The sequence below is a fragment of the Mobula birostris genome, chromosome 5, assembly GCF_030028105.1.
Source record: "Mobula birostris isolate sMobBir1 chromosome 5, sMobBir1.hap1, whole genome shotgun sequence".
In the NCBI taxonomy this organism is placed as follows: domain Eukaryota; kingdom Metazoa; phylum Chordata; class Chondrichthyes; order Myliobatiformes; family Myliobatidae; genus Mobula; species Mobula birostris.
Genome location: NC_092374.1, coordinates 204965036 through 204985788, shown reverse-complemented (window position 1 = coordinate 204985788; position 20753 = coordinate 204965036). Strand labels below are relative to the sequence as shown.

Genomic DNA, 20753 nt, shown 5'->3' with positions numbered 1-20753 from the left:
GTTGAAATGTTTAATACCAGAGGGCGTGTGTTGAAGGTGAGAGGGGTAAATTTTCTTACTGAGAGAGGTGTGGGTGCCCTGGACTGCTGGTAGACAGAAATACATTAGTTGCAGAGGCTTCTAAGAGACATTTAGATGGGCACTTCAATGTGAAAAGGGCGGGCGGGGGGGGGTGGGGGAGGTGGGATATGGACATTGTGTAGGTGGTGGTAGTTAAGTTGAGGCCGGGCTGGCCAGGGACGAGAGGTTCCTGACTTGCAAGGGAGTTGGAAGTATCTTACCCAGATTCAGCCTAGTAGTTTGGAAAGGGTTAGTTTGTAGCCTATGGCTGCAAAAGGGAGGCGGGGGGGGGGTGGTTTGAGATTAAAGGAGGAGGGCGGGAGACTGTGGAATATTCCAGAAGTAAGGGTAACCGAAAAAGGGGTGCATCAAGTGAAAGACCTGAAGTAATTGGGGACAACAAATTGAGGAAGATGGGTGAATTGGAGGAATTTACAGTTCTGTTTAAAATTACAGGTCAGATGGAAGGGGAAGGAGGATTTAGAGCCCTTAATCCTTAGAAAGTGGCAGCAGCATTAGAGAACCACATAGGTAAAGGACTCCAGGCCAAGATTTTGTCTAATGGATTGCTGAAAATTTATTGCAAAGATATTGACCAATATAACAGTGCTAAAATGGCGGGAAAAGTGGCTGTGAAAGTGGAGTGTATTACTCTGAAAGAAAGGAAGGGAGTTAGGGGGGTAGTGTGTGGTATTTGGTCTGGCATGACTGAAAAGGAAATTTTGGACAATATTAAAGGTGGTCCAGTGATTGAAGCCAAATGATTAAAATCAAGAGAAGGTGGTGATTGGGATTCTCCTGTTCCTCTGGTTTTTGCAGGTGATGTTCTTCCAACTAGAGTCTATCTTGGGAGCATGTCTTATCAAGTTAGAAGATGTATTAGACCTCCCTTATGCTGTTATAATTGCCGGAGATTTGGACATGTTGCTGGTTCATGTCGAGGTGAAAGAAGATGTATGAAATGTGGAGAGGATCATGATATTAGAGCATGTAAGGCAACGGTGCCTAAATGCAGTAACTGTGGAGGGGACCATATAGCGGCGTTCAGTGGATGTGAGTATTTTAGTAAGGCAAAGCAGATTCAGGATGTTAGTATCCAACAAAAATATCATATGCTGAGGCAGTAAAGAAAGTTGATAGAGAGCAAAGGATAAGTAAAGAAAAGATTGGAATGATGGGGAGTTAGTTCATTCTGCGTTCTCCAACTATGGTTGCTTCAGACATGTTGTTGATGACTAAAGAGTCTTTTTTGGCGTTTGTTGTTGATGTATTGGTCGGGGCTAAAGCTACAACCAAGAGGTCGGATATGATAAAAGTTGGAGCTGCAGAGAGATTCCTTGATATGAAACAGATTTCGCCGGAAACATTACATGAGTATATGACAGACAAACAATCACTGAATACTTCCCAGTTGTCGGGGTCAGAGAGTATGGAGGAGCTTTATGTGGATGAAGAGGCCAATAATTAGTATTTGGATGTTTTTAATATGACAATGAAGTTTAACCGCAAATGGTCAAGAATTAAAAAGATTTGTCGAAACTTTTAAAGATAAGTCTGATTTGATCTGTACACAGGAGACATGGTTAGAGCCTCATTTAGATTTTGTCATCCCTGCATATGATAGTTTGAGAGCTGACAGAATGGGTTAATCTGGTGGAGGGTGTGCAACTTTCAAAAAAACAGGACTTCAGTTCGGAAGACTTGATTTTAAATCTAACCTTGAAATTGTGGCTGTGGAGGTTTGGAGCTCTCATGGTCAAACAACTGTGATTAACTTTTATACTGTAATCCATGTAACATGATGTTATCAGATTTGGATGAAATTGTGAATAAGGTAAGATCCCCAGTAATCTGGGTTGGAGATTTCAATGCCCATAATCCTATATTGAGCAATGAGGAAGGGTTAATTAGCAATCTTGTCGTGAGAGGCCCCTTGGGTAAGAGTGACCATAATATGGTGAAATTCTTCATTAAGATGGAGAGTGACATAGTTAATTCAGAAACAAAGGTTCTGAACTTAAAGTAGGGTAACTTTGAAGGTATGAGACGTGAATTAGCTAAGATAGACTGGCAAATGACACTTAAAGGGTTGACGGTGGATATGCAATGGCAAGCATTTAAAGATCGCATGGATGAACTGCAACAATTGTTCATCCCAGTTTGGCAAAGAATAAATCAAGGAAGGTAGTGCACCCGTGGCTGACAAGGGAAATTAGGGATAGTATCAATTCCAAAGAAGAAGCATACAAATTAGCCAGAAAAAGTGGCTCACCTGAGGACTGGGAGAAATTCAGAGTTCAGCAGAGGAGGACAAAGGGCTTAATTAGGAAGGGGAAAAAAGATTATGAGAGAAAACTGGCAGGGAACATAAAAACTGACTGTAAAAGCTTTTACAGATATGTAAAAAGAAAAAGATTGATTAAGACAAATGTAGGTCCCCTACAGACAGAAACAGGTGAATTGATTTTGGGGAGCAAGGACATGGCAGACCAATTGAATAATTACTTTGGTTCTGTCTTCACTAAGGAGGACATAAATAATCTTCCGGAAATAGTAGGGGACAGAGGGTCCAGTGAGATGGAGGAACTGAGGGAAATACATCTTAGTAGGGAAGTGGTGTTAGGTAAATTGAAGGGATTAAAGGCAGATAAATCCCCAGGGCCAGATGGTCTGCATCCCAGAGTGCTTAAGGAAGTAGCCCAAGAAATAGTGGATGCATTAGTGGTAATTTTTCAAAACTCTTTAGATTCTGGACTAGTTCCTGAGGATTGGAGGGTGGCTAATGTAACCCCTCTTTTTAAAAAAGGAGGGAGAGAGAAACCAGGGATTTATAGACCGGTTAGCCTAACATCGGTGGTGGGGAAACTGCTAGAGTCAGTTATCAAAGATGTGATAACAGCACAGTTGGAAAGCGGTGAAATGATCGGACAAAGTCAGCATGGATTTGTGAAAGGAAAATCATGTCTGACGAATCTCATAGAATTTTTTGAGGATGTAACTAGTAGAGTGGATAGGGGAGAACCAGTGGATGTGGTATATTTGGATTTTCAAAAGGCTTTTGACAAGGTCCCACACAGGAGATTAGTGTGCAAACTTAGAGCACACGGTATTGGGGGTAAGGTATTGATGTGGATAGAGAATTGGTTAGCAGACGGGAAGCAAAGAGTGGGAATAAACGGGACCTTTTCAGAATGGCAGGCAGTGACTAGTGGGGTACTGCAAGGCTCAGTGCTGGGACCCCAGTTGTTTACAATATATATTAAGGACTTGGATGAGGGAATTAAATGCAGCATCAAGTTTGCGGATGACACGAAGCTGGGTGGCAGTGTTAGCTGTGAGGAGGATGCTAAGAGGATGCAGGGTGACTTGGATAGGTTAGGTGAGTGGGCAAATTCATGGCAGATGCAATTTAATGTGGATAAATGTGAAGTTATCCACTTTGGTAGCAAAAACAGGAAAACAGATTATTATCTGAATGGTGGCCGATTAGGAAAAGGGGAGACCTGGTTGTCATTATACACCAGTCATTGAAAGTGGGCATGCAGGTACAGCAGGCAGTGAAAAAGGTGAATGGTATGTTTATAGCAAGAGGATTCGAGTACAGGAGCAGGGAGGTACTACTGCAGTTGTACAAGGCCTTGGTGAGACCACACCTGGAGTATTGTCTGCAGTTTTGGTCCCCTAATCTGAGGAAAGACATTCTTGCCATAGAGGGAGTACAAAGAAGGTTCACCAGATTGATTCCTGGGATGGCAGGACTTTCATATGATGAAAGACTGGATGAACTAGGCTTATACTCGTTGGAATTTAGAAGATTGAGGGGGGATCTGATTGAAACGTATAAGATCCTAAAGGGATTGGACAGGTTAGATGCAGGAAGATTGTTCCCGATGTTGGGGAAGTCCAGAACGAGGGGTTACAGTTTGAGGATAAAGGGGAAGCCTTTTAGGACCGAGATTAGGGAAAACCTCTTCACACAGAGAGCGGTGAACCTGTGGAATTCTCTGCCACGGGAAACAGTTGAGGCCAGTACATTGGCTATATTTAAGAGGGAGTTAGATATGGCCCTTGTGGCTACGGGGGTCAGGGGGTATGGAGGGAAGGCTGGGGCGGGGTTCCGAGTTGTTTGATCAGCCATGATCATACTGAATGGCGGTGCAGGCTCGAAGGGCTGAATGGCCTACTCCTGCACCTATTTTCTATGTTTCTATGTTTCTGTGGGGTCAGTGAAAGTAAAGATAGTAATGGAGCGGTAATAGAGGAGTTTCTAGATAAATACAACATGGTACTGCTAAACGACGGAAGGCCTACAAGATTTAATATTGTAAAGAACACGTGTAGTCACTTAAACTTATCAATCACTTCCTCAAACTTAGCCAGGGTTGGGGAATGGGATGTTATGGACAGATACACACTAGGAAGTGATCACTATCGTATATTATGTAGATTTGGTAGAAATTTGATCGCAGAAGTTGAAGAGAGTGCTGCGACGTATAATTATTCTTTGGCCCATTGGGATGAGTATCAGGAGAAAGCTGTGGATATAGTAGAAGAGATTGATAGCGAGGGCTCCATAGACGATTGGAATGAATCCCTCTGTTCTGTAATTCATAAAGTTGCTCAGTTGACTATTCCGCTACGGAATGTTCCTAAGGCTCGAGCATTAGCTCCGCGATGGAATAAAAATTGTAATATAACAGCAAGAAACAGAAATAGAGCTTACAGGAAATTAAGAAAGTACCCAATGTTAGATAATGTTATGGGGTATAAAAAGGAAAGAGCAGTAGCAAGGAGAGGAATTAAAAATGCAAAGAGGTGTAGTTGGAGAAGATTTTGTGGAACCCTGGGCCCTGAGACACCTATAAAGCAGCTATGGATGATCATTCACAGAATGTCAGGGATATATAGGAAATCATCTATCCCAGCTTTGCTGGAAGGAGATATTGAAGCTGTAACCAATAAGGAAAAGGCTGATATGTTTGTAGAGGTGTTCCAAGCGTTACACAGTTCTGGAGAGTTAGGTGATTTGAGAAAGGAAATTATGTTAAAGGAAAGTTGGAAATTGGACAGGAGTTTGGATGATAATCGCTCCATAAATTTGTTTTTCTCCCTTCAGGAATTGCAAGAAGCTGTCCAATCAGGTTCAAACACTTCTCCTGGTAGAGATGGACTGTGTTATGCATTGCTTAAGCATTGAGATGACTCTGTATTAATAGAAATTCTAGCGTTATTTAATTCAGTGTGGAAAGAAGGAAAATTACCAGTAGAATGGAAGCATGCGGTGGTAGTTCCAGTTTTAAAGCCAGGTAAAGACGCGTCTAGTACCAGTTCGTATCGGCCTATAGCTTTAACGTCAGTGCTTTGTAAAATTATGGAACGAGTCGTCACCAATGGACTTGTTTATTTTTTGGAAAATAAGGGACATTTTGCTGCCTATCAAAATGGTTTTAGAACTGGAAGATCAACAGTGGAATCTGTTGCCCTTTCAGATCATGATATTAAAAAAGCACTTCAAAATTGAGAAGCAATGGTAAGTGTATTTCTAGATATTGAAAGAGCATTTGACTGACTATGGAAGGATGGTTTATTAATTAAACTCTATAGTGCGGGAATTAGAGGTAGAATGTTTAATTGGATCAAAAATTTCCTTAAGGAAAGGACAATTCAAGTAAGAATGGACATGGTGTGTCCATTCAAGTAAGTGTGGACATGGTGGAGGATTACAAATACCTGGGGATACGAATTGACAATAAACTGGACTGGTCAAAGAACACTGAGGCTGTCTACAAGAAGGGTCAGAGCCGTCTCTATTTCCTGAGGAGACTGAGGTCCTTTAACATCTGTCAGACGATGCTGAGGATGTTCCACGAGTCTGTGGTGGGCAGTGCGATCATGTTTGCTGTTGTGTGCTGGGGCAGCAGGCTGAGGGTAGCAGACACCAACAGAATCAACGAACTCATTTGTAAGGCCAGTGATGTTGTGGGGATGGAACTGGACTCTTTCACGGTGGTGTCTGCAAAGAGGATGCTGTCCAAGTTGCATGCCATCTTGGACAATGCCTCCCACCCACTACATAATGTACTGGGTGGGCACAGGAGTACATTCAGCCAGAGACTCATTCCACCGAGATGCAACACAGAGCATCATAGGAAGTCATTCCTGCCTGTGGCCATCAAACTTTACAACTCCTCCCTTGGAGGGTCAGACACCCTGAGCCAATAGGCTGGTTCTGGACTTATTTCATAATTTACTGGCATAATTTACATATTACTATTTAACTATTTATGGTTCTATTACTATTTATTACTTATGGTGCAACTGTAACGAAAACCAATTTCCCCCGGGATCAATGAAGTATGACTATGACTATGACTAATAGGCGGAACAAGTTCTAAGTCAGTTAAAATAGGTAATGGTACCCCTCAAGGAAGTGTCATTAGTCCAGTTCTTTTTAATGCCATGATAAATAATATCTGATCAGGTAGGGACAGGATTTGGCAAATCGTTGTTTGCAGACGATGGTGCAATCTGGAAAAGAGGAAGAAACGTCAAATATATATTAAGGCAGGTACAAAAGGCTTTAAGATCAGTTGAAAACTGTGCTAATAAATGGGGTTTCATGATTTCTGCTTCTAAGTCCAAATATATACTGGATGTGACTGGGGAGCAGGGCGGGAAACTATATACAATATGTCTAGCTATGAGTAGATCAGTTATTGATTATGGTTGCATTGCTTATGGTTGCATTGCTTATGGTTCCACTGCTACGGCAGTGCTTGGAAAACTAGACACTGTGCAGTCCAAAGCACTTAGACTCTGTTGTGGAGCTTTTAGAGCAACATCAGTCCCGGCGTTGTGTGTGGAGATGGGAGAAGTGCCTCTACATTTAAGACGAATTCTGTTGGGCCTGCAGTATTGGGCAAAACTAAATGGATTCAATCACAACTGTCTGCCAAAATCCTTGCAGGGGAAGTCGGAATGCCAAAGTAAAATTAAAAGATATCCATTTTTAGATTTGGTTAATAACTGGGCTGTGGAATCGAAACTGACTGTGGAAGACATAGTTGCCATCACATCACCTCCCTCATAGTTCTGCCTCCTTCTACTACTGCGCATTGTTCTCCTGCCAATCACCTCCCTGCTTCCCCTCCCCCACCCCTTTGTCTTTAAAATTACTGTTTTTTTCAACTACCAGCATTCTTCAAACACTCCCCAAAGTTCTTCCTTCAGTCCTGACGAAGGGTTTCAGCCCGAAACGTCGACTAATCTTTTCAACTGATGCTAACTGACCTGCTGAGTTCCTCCAGCACATTGTGAGTGTTCCTTTGACAACAGCATCTGCAGATTATTTTGTGTTTACATAGTTGACCAAATTTGCTTGCCATCCATTCCTTTTTGGCTTTTGCCAGAACCAGAAGGAGACCTATTCCTCCTTTTTCAGCTTCAAGGAAGCAGAGGAAATTCATCAGCGTTGATCACAAATGAATATTTAAATAATAAATAGGGATCTTATCTGAAGATTTTTACTGATGGCTCAGTAGACCCAGAGAGCAGTAGGGCAGGATTTGGGATGTATGTGTCTCAACTTGGAGTTAAGATTGGTCACCAGGTTTCAGATGGTGTTTCTGTCTTTGCAACAGAATTATTAGCAATCCTCTGGGCCTTATGGTGGATAGAAGACTCTCGACCATGTAGGGTTATCATCTGTTCAGATTCTGCTGCTGCCTTAGAGTCTATAAAAGGGAATAAATCAAAAGATCATCCTGACATAGTTACACACATATAAATTGCTGGTGAACGCAGCAGGCCAGGCAGCATCTATAGGAAGAGGTACAGTCGATGTTTCAGGCCGGGACCCTTCGTCAGGGCTAACTGAAAAAAGCGCTAGAAAGGGATTTGAAAGTGGGAGGGGGAGGGGGAGATCCGAAATGATAGGAGAAGACAGGGGAGGGGGTCCCACTTTCAAATCTCTTACTAGCGCTTCTTTCAGTTAGTCCTGATGAAGGGTCTCGGCCTGAAACATCGACTGTACCTCTTCCTATAGAAGCTGCCTGGCCTGCTGCGTTCACCAGCAACTTTTATGTGTGTTGCTTGAAATTCCAGCATCTGCAGATTTCCTCGTGTTTGCATCCTGACATAGTTATTGAGATTCTCTTAGTGTTGTTTAGAGTAGGGAAGATGGGTTGTGCAGTCAGATTTTCATGGATACCTGGGCATGCTGGGGTGGAGGGAAATGAAACTGTGGACGGCATTGAAAAGTCTTCCTTACAGAGCAGGCAAGTAGAAATTAGAGTTCCCCTCGGCAGAGCAGAATTGAGAAGTAGGATTAAAAAAGGTATAGAGAAGAAGTGGCAGGAGGATTGGAAAAATGAATTAAAGGACAGGCATTATTTTTCTAGTCACCCACTAGTTAAAAAGGTCTCAGACTGTTACCTTTTAAGTCATACCAGCAAAAGAAATTGGAATCAGCAGAAGAACATCTAATAAGTTAGGGGTGTTTACAGTGAAGATGCTGGCAGTGTTGGTTGCGTTGCAATGGGTGCAGAAAGCCAGACAAGCCAAAGCATTGATATGTTCAGATTCATCCTCAGTTCTAGCAAGCTTAAGGTCTTTTCACACAAACAGTCGGCAAGATGTACTTTATGAAGTCCTTCAGTTAGTTACAAGAATTGCAAATCAGGGTGGTCAGGTAAAATTTCTATGGGTTCCAGCACATGTAGGGGTGAAGGGGAATGAGAGGGTGGATGAGTTGGCAAAGAGGGCATTAAAGAAAGAAAATGTGGAAATGCACATTAGTATCAGTAAAGCAGAGGTTAAGTGTGTAATCTGGGAAAAAGTCAACCGACTGTGGCAAGAAAGATGGGACAGGGAGGGGAAAGGGAGGCATTTATATCAAATACAAAAGAGTGTTGCAGTTACTAGGGTAGGTAATGGAAACAGAAGAGAGGAAATTGTGTGGACTAGGTTAAGGCTGGGTCATTGTGCATTAAACAAAACATTGAAAATGATAGGGAAACACCAGACAGGATTGTGTGAGGAATGTCAGGAAGAGGAGTCAGTAGAACATGTAGTTTTGTGTTGCAGGAAGTATGGGATACAGAGAGAGATGATGAGAAATAAATTAAGGGAGTTGGGGATGCAGGAATTCACATTAAAAGGGTTGCTGGGCATGGGTGAGAGAGCACAAGTCCGGGTATTTTTAGCGTTTTTAAGGGGTACAGGGGGTTTTTATAGGATATGACGAATAAACAGAAATAGGATACTAGGATGGTCAAAGATGGGAGGGTGAAGTGTAGGTTTGTGTGTGTGTGAGAGAGAGAGAGAGAGAAAGAGAGATTGGGTGAAGGGATTTAGAATGGATGTCTAGTGCACATTCTGGAGCAGAGGGTGGTGGTAATGCACCATTAAGCTGGATGCCAACCGCCGTAAAACAAGATATAGACAGACAGACCTTTTAAGTCGTAGAGACATGGTGAAATTTACAAGACTTAGGTTGAGGCATTGTGGGCTAAACTATTATTGAAAGATATAGGAAAACATCCTGCTGGATTATGTGACTGTGGTAGTCCAGAGACAGTCCAGCATGTTTTGCTGAGTTGTAATCGACAAGAGGCTGTCTGGTTTAAATGTATTTTGGTTTTCTATTAAATCTTTGTTTGGCCACCAAGAGAATCAACATCTGATTGAAGAGTTTATTATTCAGTTTATACTTGAGACTAGGTTATATTCGAGAATTTGAGTTCCTTGAAGTTGTAGAATTAATTTTACAGCCTGCGGAGGGCTGTAATACGCCTGGTCTGCCGGAAATAGAAGAAGAAGACGGTTGTGTAGGTAGGGAGGATTATTCGGAGCGGGGGTTTGCTGGTTCAGCACGCATTGTGGGCCGAAGGCACTGTTTCGGGTTTCCGAACTGTTCCCTGTTTCAGGGAGCGGCCGGCCTTGGGCTCAAATGATTTCCGGGTAGAGTGACATCGCCGCGAAGGCGGGTGCGGCGCCGTTGAAGGAGGAGGGTAACCGGCTATATCCGTGCTGTTGGACAGGGTAGGGGGTGACCGAGAGGACCCACATCAAACTACCCGGGATTAGCCGTGCCTGCGGGACCCACCAGACAGACACCGGAGGCCCCGTTCCGCTCGCTTTCGGCTCCGATAGGGCGAGCGCCGCAAAGTGAAAGTAAATGGCGGCGGGCTGTGGATTTGTGAGGCCTTAGACAGCTACCTGGCCGTCATTCGGTGAGTATCCGACGGGTTTCTGTTTGCGGCCGGCGAAAGGCACTCCTCTCTATCCCGGGACCAGGACCAGTCCGGGATTCGGGCAGCTCAGACCGGGAGTCCGGCCCGGCCGGTTCGGGCTCTTCGATACGTGGGGTGGGGTGGGGTGGGGTGACTGGTTCTGCTCAGATCCTGGTCAGTCTGTCCCTCGCTCCGATCTCCGAAATACAAAGGTTAACCTGAAATTTGAAGTTCAAGTTTACACATGAAATGGCCGAACAGGTTCCTCCGGGTCCAAGGTGCAGAACGACAGAACCTGCGCTCACACACGGCACAGGGCACATACTGTACAGCGCGTTTAAGATAGCAACGTACAGTCACCCAAAAATATAACAGTTATATAATTATATGTGTATACGTGTGTGTGTGTATGTGAATGTATCTGCAGACATCCCACCCTGCAAAACCTCATTTCACCATTAATTTGCGGGAGACTTCCGGGAGAGGTGGGATGTCTGCAATAGAGTAGCTCCTCAGCAGCTAGCCAGCTAGTTTAAATAACGTTAGCTATGCTAATGAACGAATGACACCTGTTAAGCTCACCTCAACATGTCTTTTACAGTCTTAACCCACCATGGTTAATAGAAAAGTCACTGTTGCAAACAGTGCAGCGAGCAACACTGTCATTATTTTGACCCCCCCCCCCAATTAGGCAGGGGTACACTTCAGTGTAGTCTGGGGTGAAGTACGTTTTATATTTTCTTTTTTTGGAACACTCTGCCATGGCACGCTCTCGCTCTATCATGGTCGCTCTCGCTTGTGCGCTCTCTCGCTCTCAAAAAAATTGATTTCCGTGATATTGTATGTAATCTGCAGGCATCAGGGAGCCACTATTAATATGTGGGAGACTCCCGGAACTTCCGGGAGAGGTGGGATGTCTGTATGTTAACATATAGGTTAACATATGAGGAACGTTTGTCCACTCTTGGACTGTATTCCTTGGAGTTTAGAAGAATGAGGGGAGACCTCATAGAAACATTTCGAATGTTGAAAGGCATGGACAGAGTGGATGTGGCAAAGTTGTTTCCCATGATAGGGGAGTCTAGTACGAGAGGGCATGACTTGAAGATTGAAGGGCGCCCATTCAGAACAGAAATGTGGACAAATTTTTTTAGTCAGAGGGTGGTGAATCTATGGAATTTGTTGCCACGGGCAGCAGTGGAGGCCAAGTCATTGGGTGTATTTAAGGCAGAGATTGATAGGTATCTGAGTAGCTAGGGCATCAAAGGTTATGGTGAGAAGGCGGGGGAGTGGGACTAAATAGGAGAATGGATCAGCTCATGATAAAATGGCGGAGCAGACTCGATGGGCCGAATGGCCTACTTCTGCTCCTTTGTCTTATGGTCTTATGTGTGTGTGTGTATATGTGTTTATATGTGTGTGTGTGTGTGTGTGTGTGTGTACGTGTGTGTGTACGTGTATGTATATGTGTGTGTCTGCGCATCTATGCATGTGTGTGTGTCTGTGTGTATGTGTGTTTGTATGTGTCTGTGATGAAGGAACACATACCAATCCTCATAGAGGGATCAGAAGTGGAGAGAGTGAGCAGCTTCAAGTTCCTGGGTGTCGAGATCTCTGAGGATCTAAGCTGGTTCCAACATATCAATGTAGTCATAAAGAAGGCAAGACAGCAGCTATACTTCATTAGGAGTTTGAAGAGATTTGGCATGTCAACAAATACACTCAAAAACTTCTATAGATGTACTGTGGAGAGCATTCTGACAGGCTGCATCACCGTCTGGTATGCAGGGGCTACTGCACAGGACCGAAAGAAGCTGCAGAGGGTTGTAAATCTAGTCAGCTCTATCATGGGCACTAGCCTACAAAGCATCCAGAACATCTTTAGGGAGCAGTGTCTCAGAAAAACAACGTCCATTATTAAAGACCTCCAGCACCCAGGGCATGCCCTTTTCTCACTGTTACCATCAGGTAGGAGGTACAGAAGCCTGAAGGCACACACTCAGTGATTCAGGAACAGCTTCTTCCCCTCTGCCATCCGATTCCTGAATGGACTGTGAAGCTTTGGACACTACCTCACTTTTTTTTTAATATACAGTATTTCTGTTTTTGCACGTTTTTAAGATCTATTCAATATATGTGATTGATTTACTTGTTTATTATTATTTTTTAAATGTTATTATTTTTTCCCTCTGCTAGATTATGCATTCATTGAACTGCTGCTGCTAAGTTAACAAATTTCATGTCCCATGCCAGTGACAATGAACCTGATTCTGGTCCTGGCTTTTATACTGTGGTACCGTTTCCCGGATGGTAGCAGCTGGAACAGTTTGTGGTTGGGGTGACTCGGGTCCCCAATGATCCTTCGGGCCCTTTTTACACACCTGTCTTTGTAAATGTCCTGAATAGTGGGAAGTTCACACCTATGCATACGCTGGGCTGTCCGCACCACTCTCTGCAGAGTACTGCGATTGGGGGAAGTACAGCTCCCATACCAGGCAGTGATGCAGCCAGTCAGGATGCTCTCAAATGTGCCCTGTAGAAAGTTCTTAGAAGTTGGGGGCCCACACCAAACTTCTTCAACCACCTGAGGTGGAAAAAGAGCTGTTGTGCCTTTTTCACTACACAGCTGGTGTGTACAGACCACGTGAGATCCTCAGCGATGTTTATGCTGAGGAATTTAAAGCTGTTCACCCTCTCAACCCCAGATCCATTGATGTCAGTAGGGGTTAACCTGTCTCCACTCCTCCTGTAATCCACAACCAGCTCCTTTGTTTTTAGCGACATTGAGGGAGAGGTTGTTCTCTTGACACCACTGTGTCAGGGTGATGACTTCCTCTCTGTAGGTTGCCTCATTACTATTTGAGATTAGACCAATAAATGTAGTGTTGTCAGCAAATTGAATTAGCAGATTGGAGTGCTGGGTGGCAACACAGTCATGGGAATATGGAGAGTAAAGGAGGGGGCTTAGAACACAGCCCTGAGAAGGCAGGAGAATGGGGTTGAGAGGAATAATATATCAGCTGTGGGCAGACTTAATGAGCCACATGGCCTAATTCTTCTATGTTTTATTATCTTAATGGGCTATGGGAAAGGGGAGGAATTGATGGACTATTGCGGTTTCAATGTGTGAAGTCAGCATGGAGTCATGTCCAAGGGCCTCCCATTCGGAGTGTGTCGATAATTGTATCAACTTTCCTTTTCCCAGAACGGCATTCCGACATTCCGTGAGTGATGGAGGCCTGGCTGCTAATTCTGATCCTCCTCGGGATTAATTCCATTCCAGCGGGTGAGAATCCCCCCGCCTCTCTCTCCCCCCCGCCTCCCTCCCCCCCCTTTCTCAGTTGGCCTTCTCCCCTCTGTTCTCAATCCCACTACCCCCGTCTTCCCCCCCCCCACCCCCCATTGGCTTGCTTGTTCCCTCATACTCCTCTCAGTTGTGCTTGGCGTGTTCACATTCACATTCGTCCATCTACATTGAAACCTACAGTGAAATACCTCATGTCTGCTAACAACCAACAAACTTCCGAGTACGCGCTGGAGGCAGCCCACATGTGTCACCTCGCATTTCGGCCCCAGCACAACATCCCCACCATGTTCAGCTGAAGCCACTCTAGCCATGTCAACAGGCTGCCCTCTGGGCCAAGGTCACCCTCCCACCCACTTTCCCATCCCTCACACACAGACAGGCCACCTCCGGGCCAAGGTCACCCTCCCACCCACTTTCCCATCCCTCACACACAGACAGGCCACCTCCGGGCCAAGGTCACCCTCCCACCCACTTTCCCATCCCTCACACACAGACAGGCCACCTCCGGGCCAAGGTCACCCTCCCACCCACTTTCCCATCCCTCACACACAGACAGGCCACCTCCGGGCCAAGGTCACCCTCCCACCCACTTTCCCATCCCTCACACACAGACAGGCCACCTCCGGGCCAAGGTCACCCTCCCACCCACTTTCCCATCCCTCACACACAGACAGGCCACCTCCGGGCCAAGGTCACCCTCCCACCCACTTGCAGCTCATCCCGGACCTGCTGAGCTTTGGAACTTAGCCTCGTGTTTTCTTAAGTTGTAGATCTGACTCTTCCTCTCTCCTCCATGTTTGTCCAGGTGTGGCACAGGAATTTGTGGTCACGGCTCCAGCCAAGCCTATCCTGGCCATCGTCGGGAAGGACGTGGTGCTGGACTGCCAGCTCGTGCCAGGCAACTTCCTGCCCAACATGGAGTTGCGATGGATCAACGTGGACCTGTCCTACACGTCCCCCATTCACACGTACAAGGGGGGCTTGGATGAATTAACCACGCAGGCTGCGGCCTACCAGGGCAGGACCCAGCTGTTCCACGACCAGATCAGCAAGGGCAACCTTTCCCTCAAGCTGATGAACGTGCGGGTGTCTGACCAGGGGCAGTACAAGTGTTTTGTGGCAACCAAGAGCAACCAGAACGAGATCAGGATGAGCTTGGCAGTAGCAGGTGGGTGTTCAGGCCTTGTCTCTCCAGCAGCTGTTCCTCCACTTGTGGTTGTGTAACAGACATAGGTTTAGAAAGATTGTTTAATGTCATTAACTGTAAAGGATTGTCACTCCCCCTCTGATGAAGCACTAACAAAACACAGTAAGATAAAGAACACGATAAAACACACACAGGAAATAGAAATACGTGATTTCATGGGAGTGGGACAAACAGTCCTCGAGCAGGGTGGTGGGATCCTTCATGACGATGCCGGCCTTTCTATGTATCTATGTCCTTGAAGGTGGGTAGGCTGGTGCTGGTGAGGCGTTGGGCAGTTTTGACTACCTGTTATAGAGCCTCCCTGTCTGCCACAGTGCAGGTTCCGTTCCGAGCAGTGATGCAGCTCATCAGGATGCTCTCTACTGCGCGACTACAGAGTGACGCGAGTAAGACGTGCATAGTCCAGCTGTCTTCAGCTTCCTCAGAAGGTAGACAATAAGACACAGGAGCAGAGTGAGATTACTCGGCCCATCGAGTCTATTCTGACATTCCATCATGGCTGAACTATCGTCCCTCTCATCCCCGTTTTCCTGCCCTCTCCCTGTAACCACTAACGCCCTGATTAATCAAGAAGCTAATAACCTCCGCCTTAAATATACCCAACGACTTTGCCTCCATAACCGTTTGTGTTAGTGAATTCCACAGATTCACCACCCTCTGGCTAAAGAAATTTTTCCTCACCTTTGTTCTAAATGGATATCTCTCAAATCTGAGGCTGTGCCCCCTGGTCCAAGGCTCCCCTACAGGAAACATCCTCTCCACATCCACTCTATCTGTGTCCTCTGGTCCGAGGCTCCCCTACAGGAAACATCCTCTCCACATCCACTCTATCTGTGCCCTCTGGTCCTAGACTCCCCCACTACAGGAAACATCCTCTCCACATCCACTCTATCTGTGCCCTCTGGTCCAAGACTCCCCCACTATAGGAAACATCCTCTCCACATCCACACTATCTGTGCCTTTTGGTCCTAGACTCCCCCACTATAGGAAACATCCTCTCCACATCCACTCTATCTGTGTCCTCTGGTCCAAGACTCCCGCACTATAGGAAACATCCTCTCCACGTCCACTCTATCTGTGCCCTCTGGTCTGAGACTCCCCTGTAGGAAACATCCTCTCCACATCTGCTCTATATCTAGGCCTTTCAATATTCAATAGATTTCGGTGAGAAACTCGTCATTCTAAATTCCAGCCAGTACAGGCCCAGAGCCATCAAACTCTCCTCATATGTTAACCCTTTCATTCCTGAGATAATTCTTGTGCACCTCCTCAGGACCCTCTCCAGTGCCAGCACATCTTTGATAAGGGCCCACAACTGCTCATAATACTCCCAAGTTCAGGTCTCACCGGTGCCTTATAAAGCCTCAGCATTACATCCTTGCTTTTATATTCTAATCCTCTCGAAATGAATGCTAACGTTACATTTGCCTTCCTTACCGCTGACTCAGTCTGTAAGTTAACCTTTAGGGAATTCTACACGAGGAGTCCTTAGTCCCTTTGCACCTCTGGTTTTTGAACTTTCTCCCCCTTATTGAAAGTAATCTACGTCCTTATTCTTTCTGCCAAAGGTCACGGCCATACACTTCCCTGTGCTATATTCCATCTGCCACTTCTTTACCCATTCCCTCAATCTGTCCAAGTGCCTTTGCAGACATCCTGCTTCCTCAACACTCTCTGCTCTTCCATCTATCTTCATATTGTCCACAGACTTGACCCCAAAGCCATCAATTTCTTCATTTAAATAACTTCCGTACAATGCCCACCCCTGTGGAGCACCAGTAGTCACCAGCAGCCGGCCAGAAAAAGCTGCTTTTATTCCCACTCTGCCTTCTGCCAGTCCGTTACTTTCCTTCCATGGGACTATCTTTCCTGTAATTCTGTTTTGTTTAGCAGCCTCATGTGCGGCTTCTGAAAGTCCAAATAAACAACATCCACTCACTGTCTTTACCTCGGAGTTTAAACAGATTTGTCAGGCAAGATCCCCCTTTGAGGAGACCATACTGACTACGGCCTATTTTATCATGTGCCTCCAAGTACCCTGAGACCTCATCCTTAATAATGGACTCCAACACTGAGATCAGACTAACTGGCCTATAATTTCCTTTCTTCCACCTCTCTCTTCTCAAAGAGTGGATTGGCATTTGCAATTTTCCCGTCCTCAGGAACAATTCCAGAACCTAGTGGTTTTTGAAAGCTCATTACTGATGCCCCTAAGGTCTTTTCAGCTACCTCTTCTAGAACCCTGGGCTGTAGTCCATCTACCTTCTACCTTCAGACCTTTCAGCTTTCTAAGCACCTTCTCCTTTGTGATAGCAACAACACCCGCTTTTATCTCCTGACAGTCTCGCATTTCTGACGTTCTGCTAGTCTCACCTACAGTGAGGACTGGCACAAATTAGTTCGATTTTTTTTTTTTTTGTCCCCCATTACTTCCTCTCCTGCGTCATTTTCCAGCGGTCTGATATACACTCTCGTCTCTCTTTTACTCTTTATATGGCTCAAAAAACCCATCCTCATTTACATTAATGGATAGCTTTCCTTCGAATTTTATCTTTATTCTGTGGATATTTATTTTTGTTGTATTATTTGCCCTCTCTTTTGCTTTTATGCTGTCTTTGACTTCCCTTGTCAATCGCGGTTCCACATCCTCCCTTTAGAATACTTCTTAATCTGTGGGATGTGTCTATCTTGTGCCTTCCGAATTGCCCCAGAAATTCCCAGCAGTGCTGTTCTGCTGTCATCTCTGATAGCGTCCCCTTCCAATCAACTGGCAGCTCCTCTTGTGCCTTTGTTATTCCCTTTACTCCACGGTAATACATCTGAACTTAGCTTCCCCTTAAATTTCAGGGTGAATTCTATCGGATTATGATCACTGTCTCCTTAGGGTTTCTTAATCATCAGGTTCCTAATCAAATCTGGGTCATTACACAACACCCAGTGCAGAATTGCTGTTCTCCCAGCGGGCTCAGCTTTTCCACAGACGCTGTCTGGCCTGCTGAGTTCCTCCAGCATTTTGTGTGTGTGGCTTGGATTTCCAGCATCTGCAGATCTTCTCTTGTTTGTGACTGGGCTCAATCGCGAGCTGCTCTGATAAGCCATCTCACCGGCATTCCACAAACTCCCTCACTTGGGATCCAACACCAACCGGATTTTCCCAACCTACCTGCACGTTGATTATCGAGTACAGGAGCAGGGAGGTACTACTGCAGTTGTACAAGGCCTTGGTGAGACCACACCTGGAGTATTGTGTGCAGTTTTGGTCCCCTAATCTGAGGAAAGACATCCTTGCCATAGAGGGAGTACAAAGAAGGTTCACCAGATTGATTCCTGGGATGGCAGGACTTTCATATGAAGAAAGACTGGATGAACTGGGCTTGTACTCGTTGGAATTTAGAAGATTGAGGGGGGATCTGATTGAAACGTATAAAATCTTAAAGGGATTGGACAAGCTAGATGCAGGAAGATTGTTCCCGATGTTGGGGAAGTCCAGAACGATGGGTCACAGTTTGAGGATAAAGGGGAAGCCTTTTAGGACCGAGATGAGGGAAAACTTCTTCACACAGAGAGTGGTGAATCTGTGGAATTCTCTGCCACAGGAAACAGTTGAGGCCAGTTCATTGGCTATATTTAAGAGGGAGTTAGATATGGCCCTTGTGGCTAAAGGGATCAGGGGGTATGGAGGGAAGGCTGGGGCGGGGTTCTGAGTTGGATGATCAGCCATGATCATACTGAATGGCGGTGCAGGCTCGAAGGGCCGAGTGGCCTACTCCTGCACCTATTTTCTATGTTTCTATGTTTATCGCAGCATTGCCCTCGTTACATCGCTTTTCTATCTCCCGTTGTCATTTGTAGCTCGTAACTGGCTGATGTTTGCAGCTACGTATATAACTACCGTCAGGATTTTTTTATCCTTGCCGTTCCTTAACTCTACCCACAAACCTACATCTTTTGATCTTATGTCACCTCATTCTCAGGCTTTGATTTCCTTTCTTTACCAACTGAGCCGCGCCATCCCCTCTGCAACCTGCCTGTCCTTTGGATACAATGTGTATCCTTTTGATTGGTCAGGGCATGAAAGGATACAAGGGGAAGGCAGGAGATTGGGGCTGAGGGGAAAAATGGATCAGCCATGATGAACTGGCAGTGCAGACTTGATGGGCTGAATGGCCTAATTCTGCTCGTACATCGTATGTTGAGGCCCCGACTATCGGAAAAGGGGGAGGAGCGCCAGACGGAGGCGATGGGCGACCAAGGAGATAAAGTGAGAGAGGGAAAGGGGGATGGGGAAAGGTGTGGAGATGGAGAAGGAAACCATTACCAGAATAACACAGAAACCTACAGCACATTACAGGCTACAATGCTGTGCGACCATGTAACCTCCTCCAGAAATTGCCTAGAATTTCCCTACTGCGCAGCTCTATATTTTTCTAAGCTCCATGCACCTATCTAAGAGTTTCTTAAAAGACCTTATTGTATCCACCTCTACCACTATCACTGGCAGTGCATTCCACGCAGCCACCACTCTGTGTAGAAAAACTCACCTACTTCCAAGCACCTTAAATCTGTGCCCCCTCGTGTTAGCCATTTCAGCCCTGGGGGGAAAAAGCCTCTGACCATCCACGCAATCAATGCGTCTCATCATCTTGTACACCTCTATCAGGTCACCTCTCATCCTCCGTCACTCCAAGGAGAAAAGGCCAAGTTCTCTAAACCATTCTGTCTTCAAATTTGACCTCCCCAGTGAGTGAGTATAGCCACAAGGCAGTGAAGGTTTGAGGTTAGAGTTCTTCCCTTCTAGATGAGCTACCAGCCGTGGCTGGCAAGCCCCATCTGCTCAAAACGACTAGCCTTAAGGCTCCAGTAACCCACCTTTGCCCCTTCTCCTGCTGGTAGAAACGGTTCCACCAAGCTCCGTAGGTAAGCTGCATGTGAAGGCTGGGAGCTGAACTTGATTGTCAGAGATGCACAGCATTGAGAGTGTTTAATAGGTCACCATTAGAAACATAGAAAATAGGTGCAGGAGTAGGCCATTCGGCCCTTCGAGCCTGCACCGCCATTCAGTGTGATCATGGCTGATCATCCAACTCAGAACCCTGTACCTGCCTTCCCTCCATACCCACTGATCCCTTTAGCCACAACGGCCATATCTAACTCCCTCTTAAATATAGCCAATGAACTGGCCTCAACTGTTTCCTGTGGCAGAGAATTCCACAGATTCACCACTCTCTGTGTGAAGAAGTTTTTCCCCATCTCGGTCCTAAAAGGCTTCCCCTTTATCCTTAAACTGTGACCCCTCATTCTGGACTTCCCCAACATCGGGAACAATCTTCCTGCATCTAGCCTGTCCAATCCCTTTAGGATTTTATACGTTTCAATCAGATCCCCCCTCAATCTTCTAAATTCCAACGAGTACAAGCCCAGTTCATCCAGTCTTTCTTCATATCAAAGTCCTGCCATCCCAGGAATCAATCTGGCGAACCTTCTTTGTACTCCCTCTATGGCAAGAATGTCTTTCCTCAGATTAGGGGACCAAAACTGCACACAATACTCCAGGTGTGGTCTCACCAAGGCCTTGTACAACTGCAGTAGTACCTCCCTGCTCCTGTACTCGAATCCTCTCGCTATAAATGCCAGCATACCATTCGCCTTTTTCACCGCCTGCTGTACCTGCATGCCCACTTTCAATGACTGGTGTATAATGACACCCAGGTCTCGTTGCACCTCCCCTTTTCCTAATCGGCCACCATTCAGATAATAATCTGTTTTCCTGTTTTTGCCACCAAAGTGGATAACCTCTTATTTATCCACATTAAATTGCATCTACCATGAATTTGCCCACTCACCCAACCTATCCAAGTCACTCTGCATCCTCTTAGCATCCTCCTCACAGCTAACACTGCCACCCAGCTTAGTGTCATCCGCAAACTTGGAGATGCTGCATTTAATT

The 20753-nt window shown here is 45.6% G+C and overlaps 1 protein-coding gene across 2 annotated transcripts in view; it reads left to right on the top strand.

Moving 5' to 3' along the window:
- Window positions 1–9611: 9611 nt before the first annotated feature.
- Window positions 9612–20753, top strand: part of LOC140198301 (butyrophilin subfamily 2 member A1-like) — a 60055-nt gene continuing 48913 nt past the window's right edge. For both annotated transcript variants that reach the window (XR_011886159.1, XM_072259373.1), the window contains exons 1-3: window positions 9612–10292; window positions 13498–13578; window positions 14405–14767. Coding sequence is in view for 1 of the 2 variants with exons in the window: in XM_072259373.1 (XP_072115474.1) it covers window positions 13524–13578; window positions 14405–14767 (418 nt within the window). In the remaining variant the exon portion in view is untranslated. The remainder of the gene's footprint in view (window positions 10293–13497; window positions 13579–14404; window positions 14768–20753) is intronic.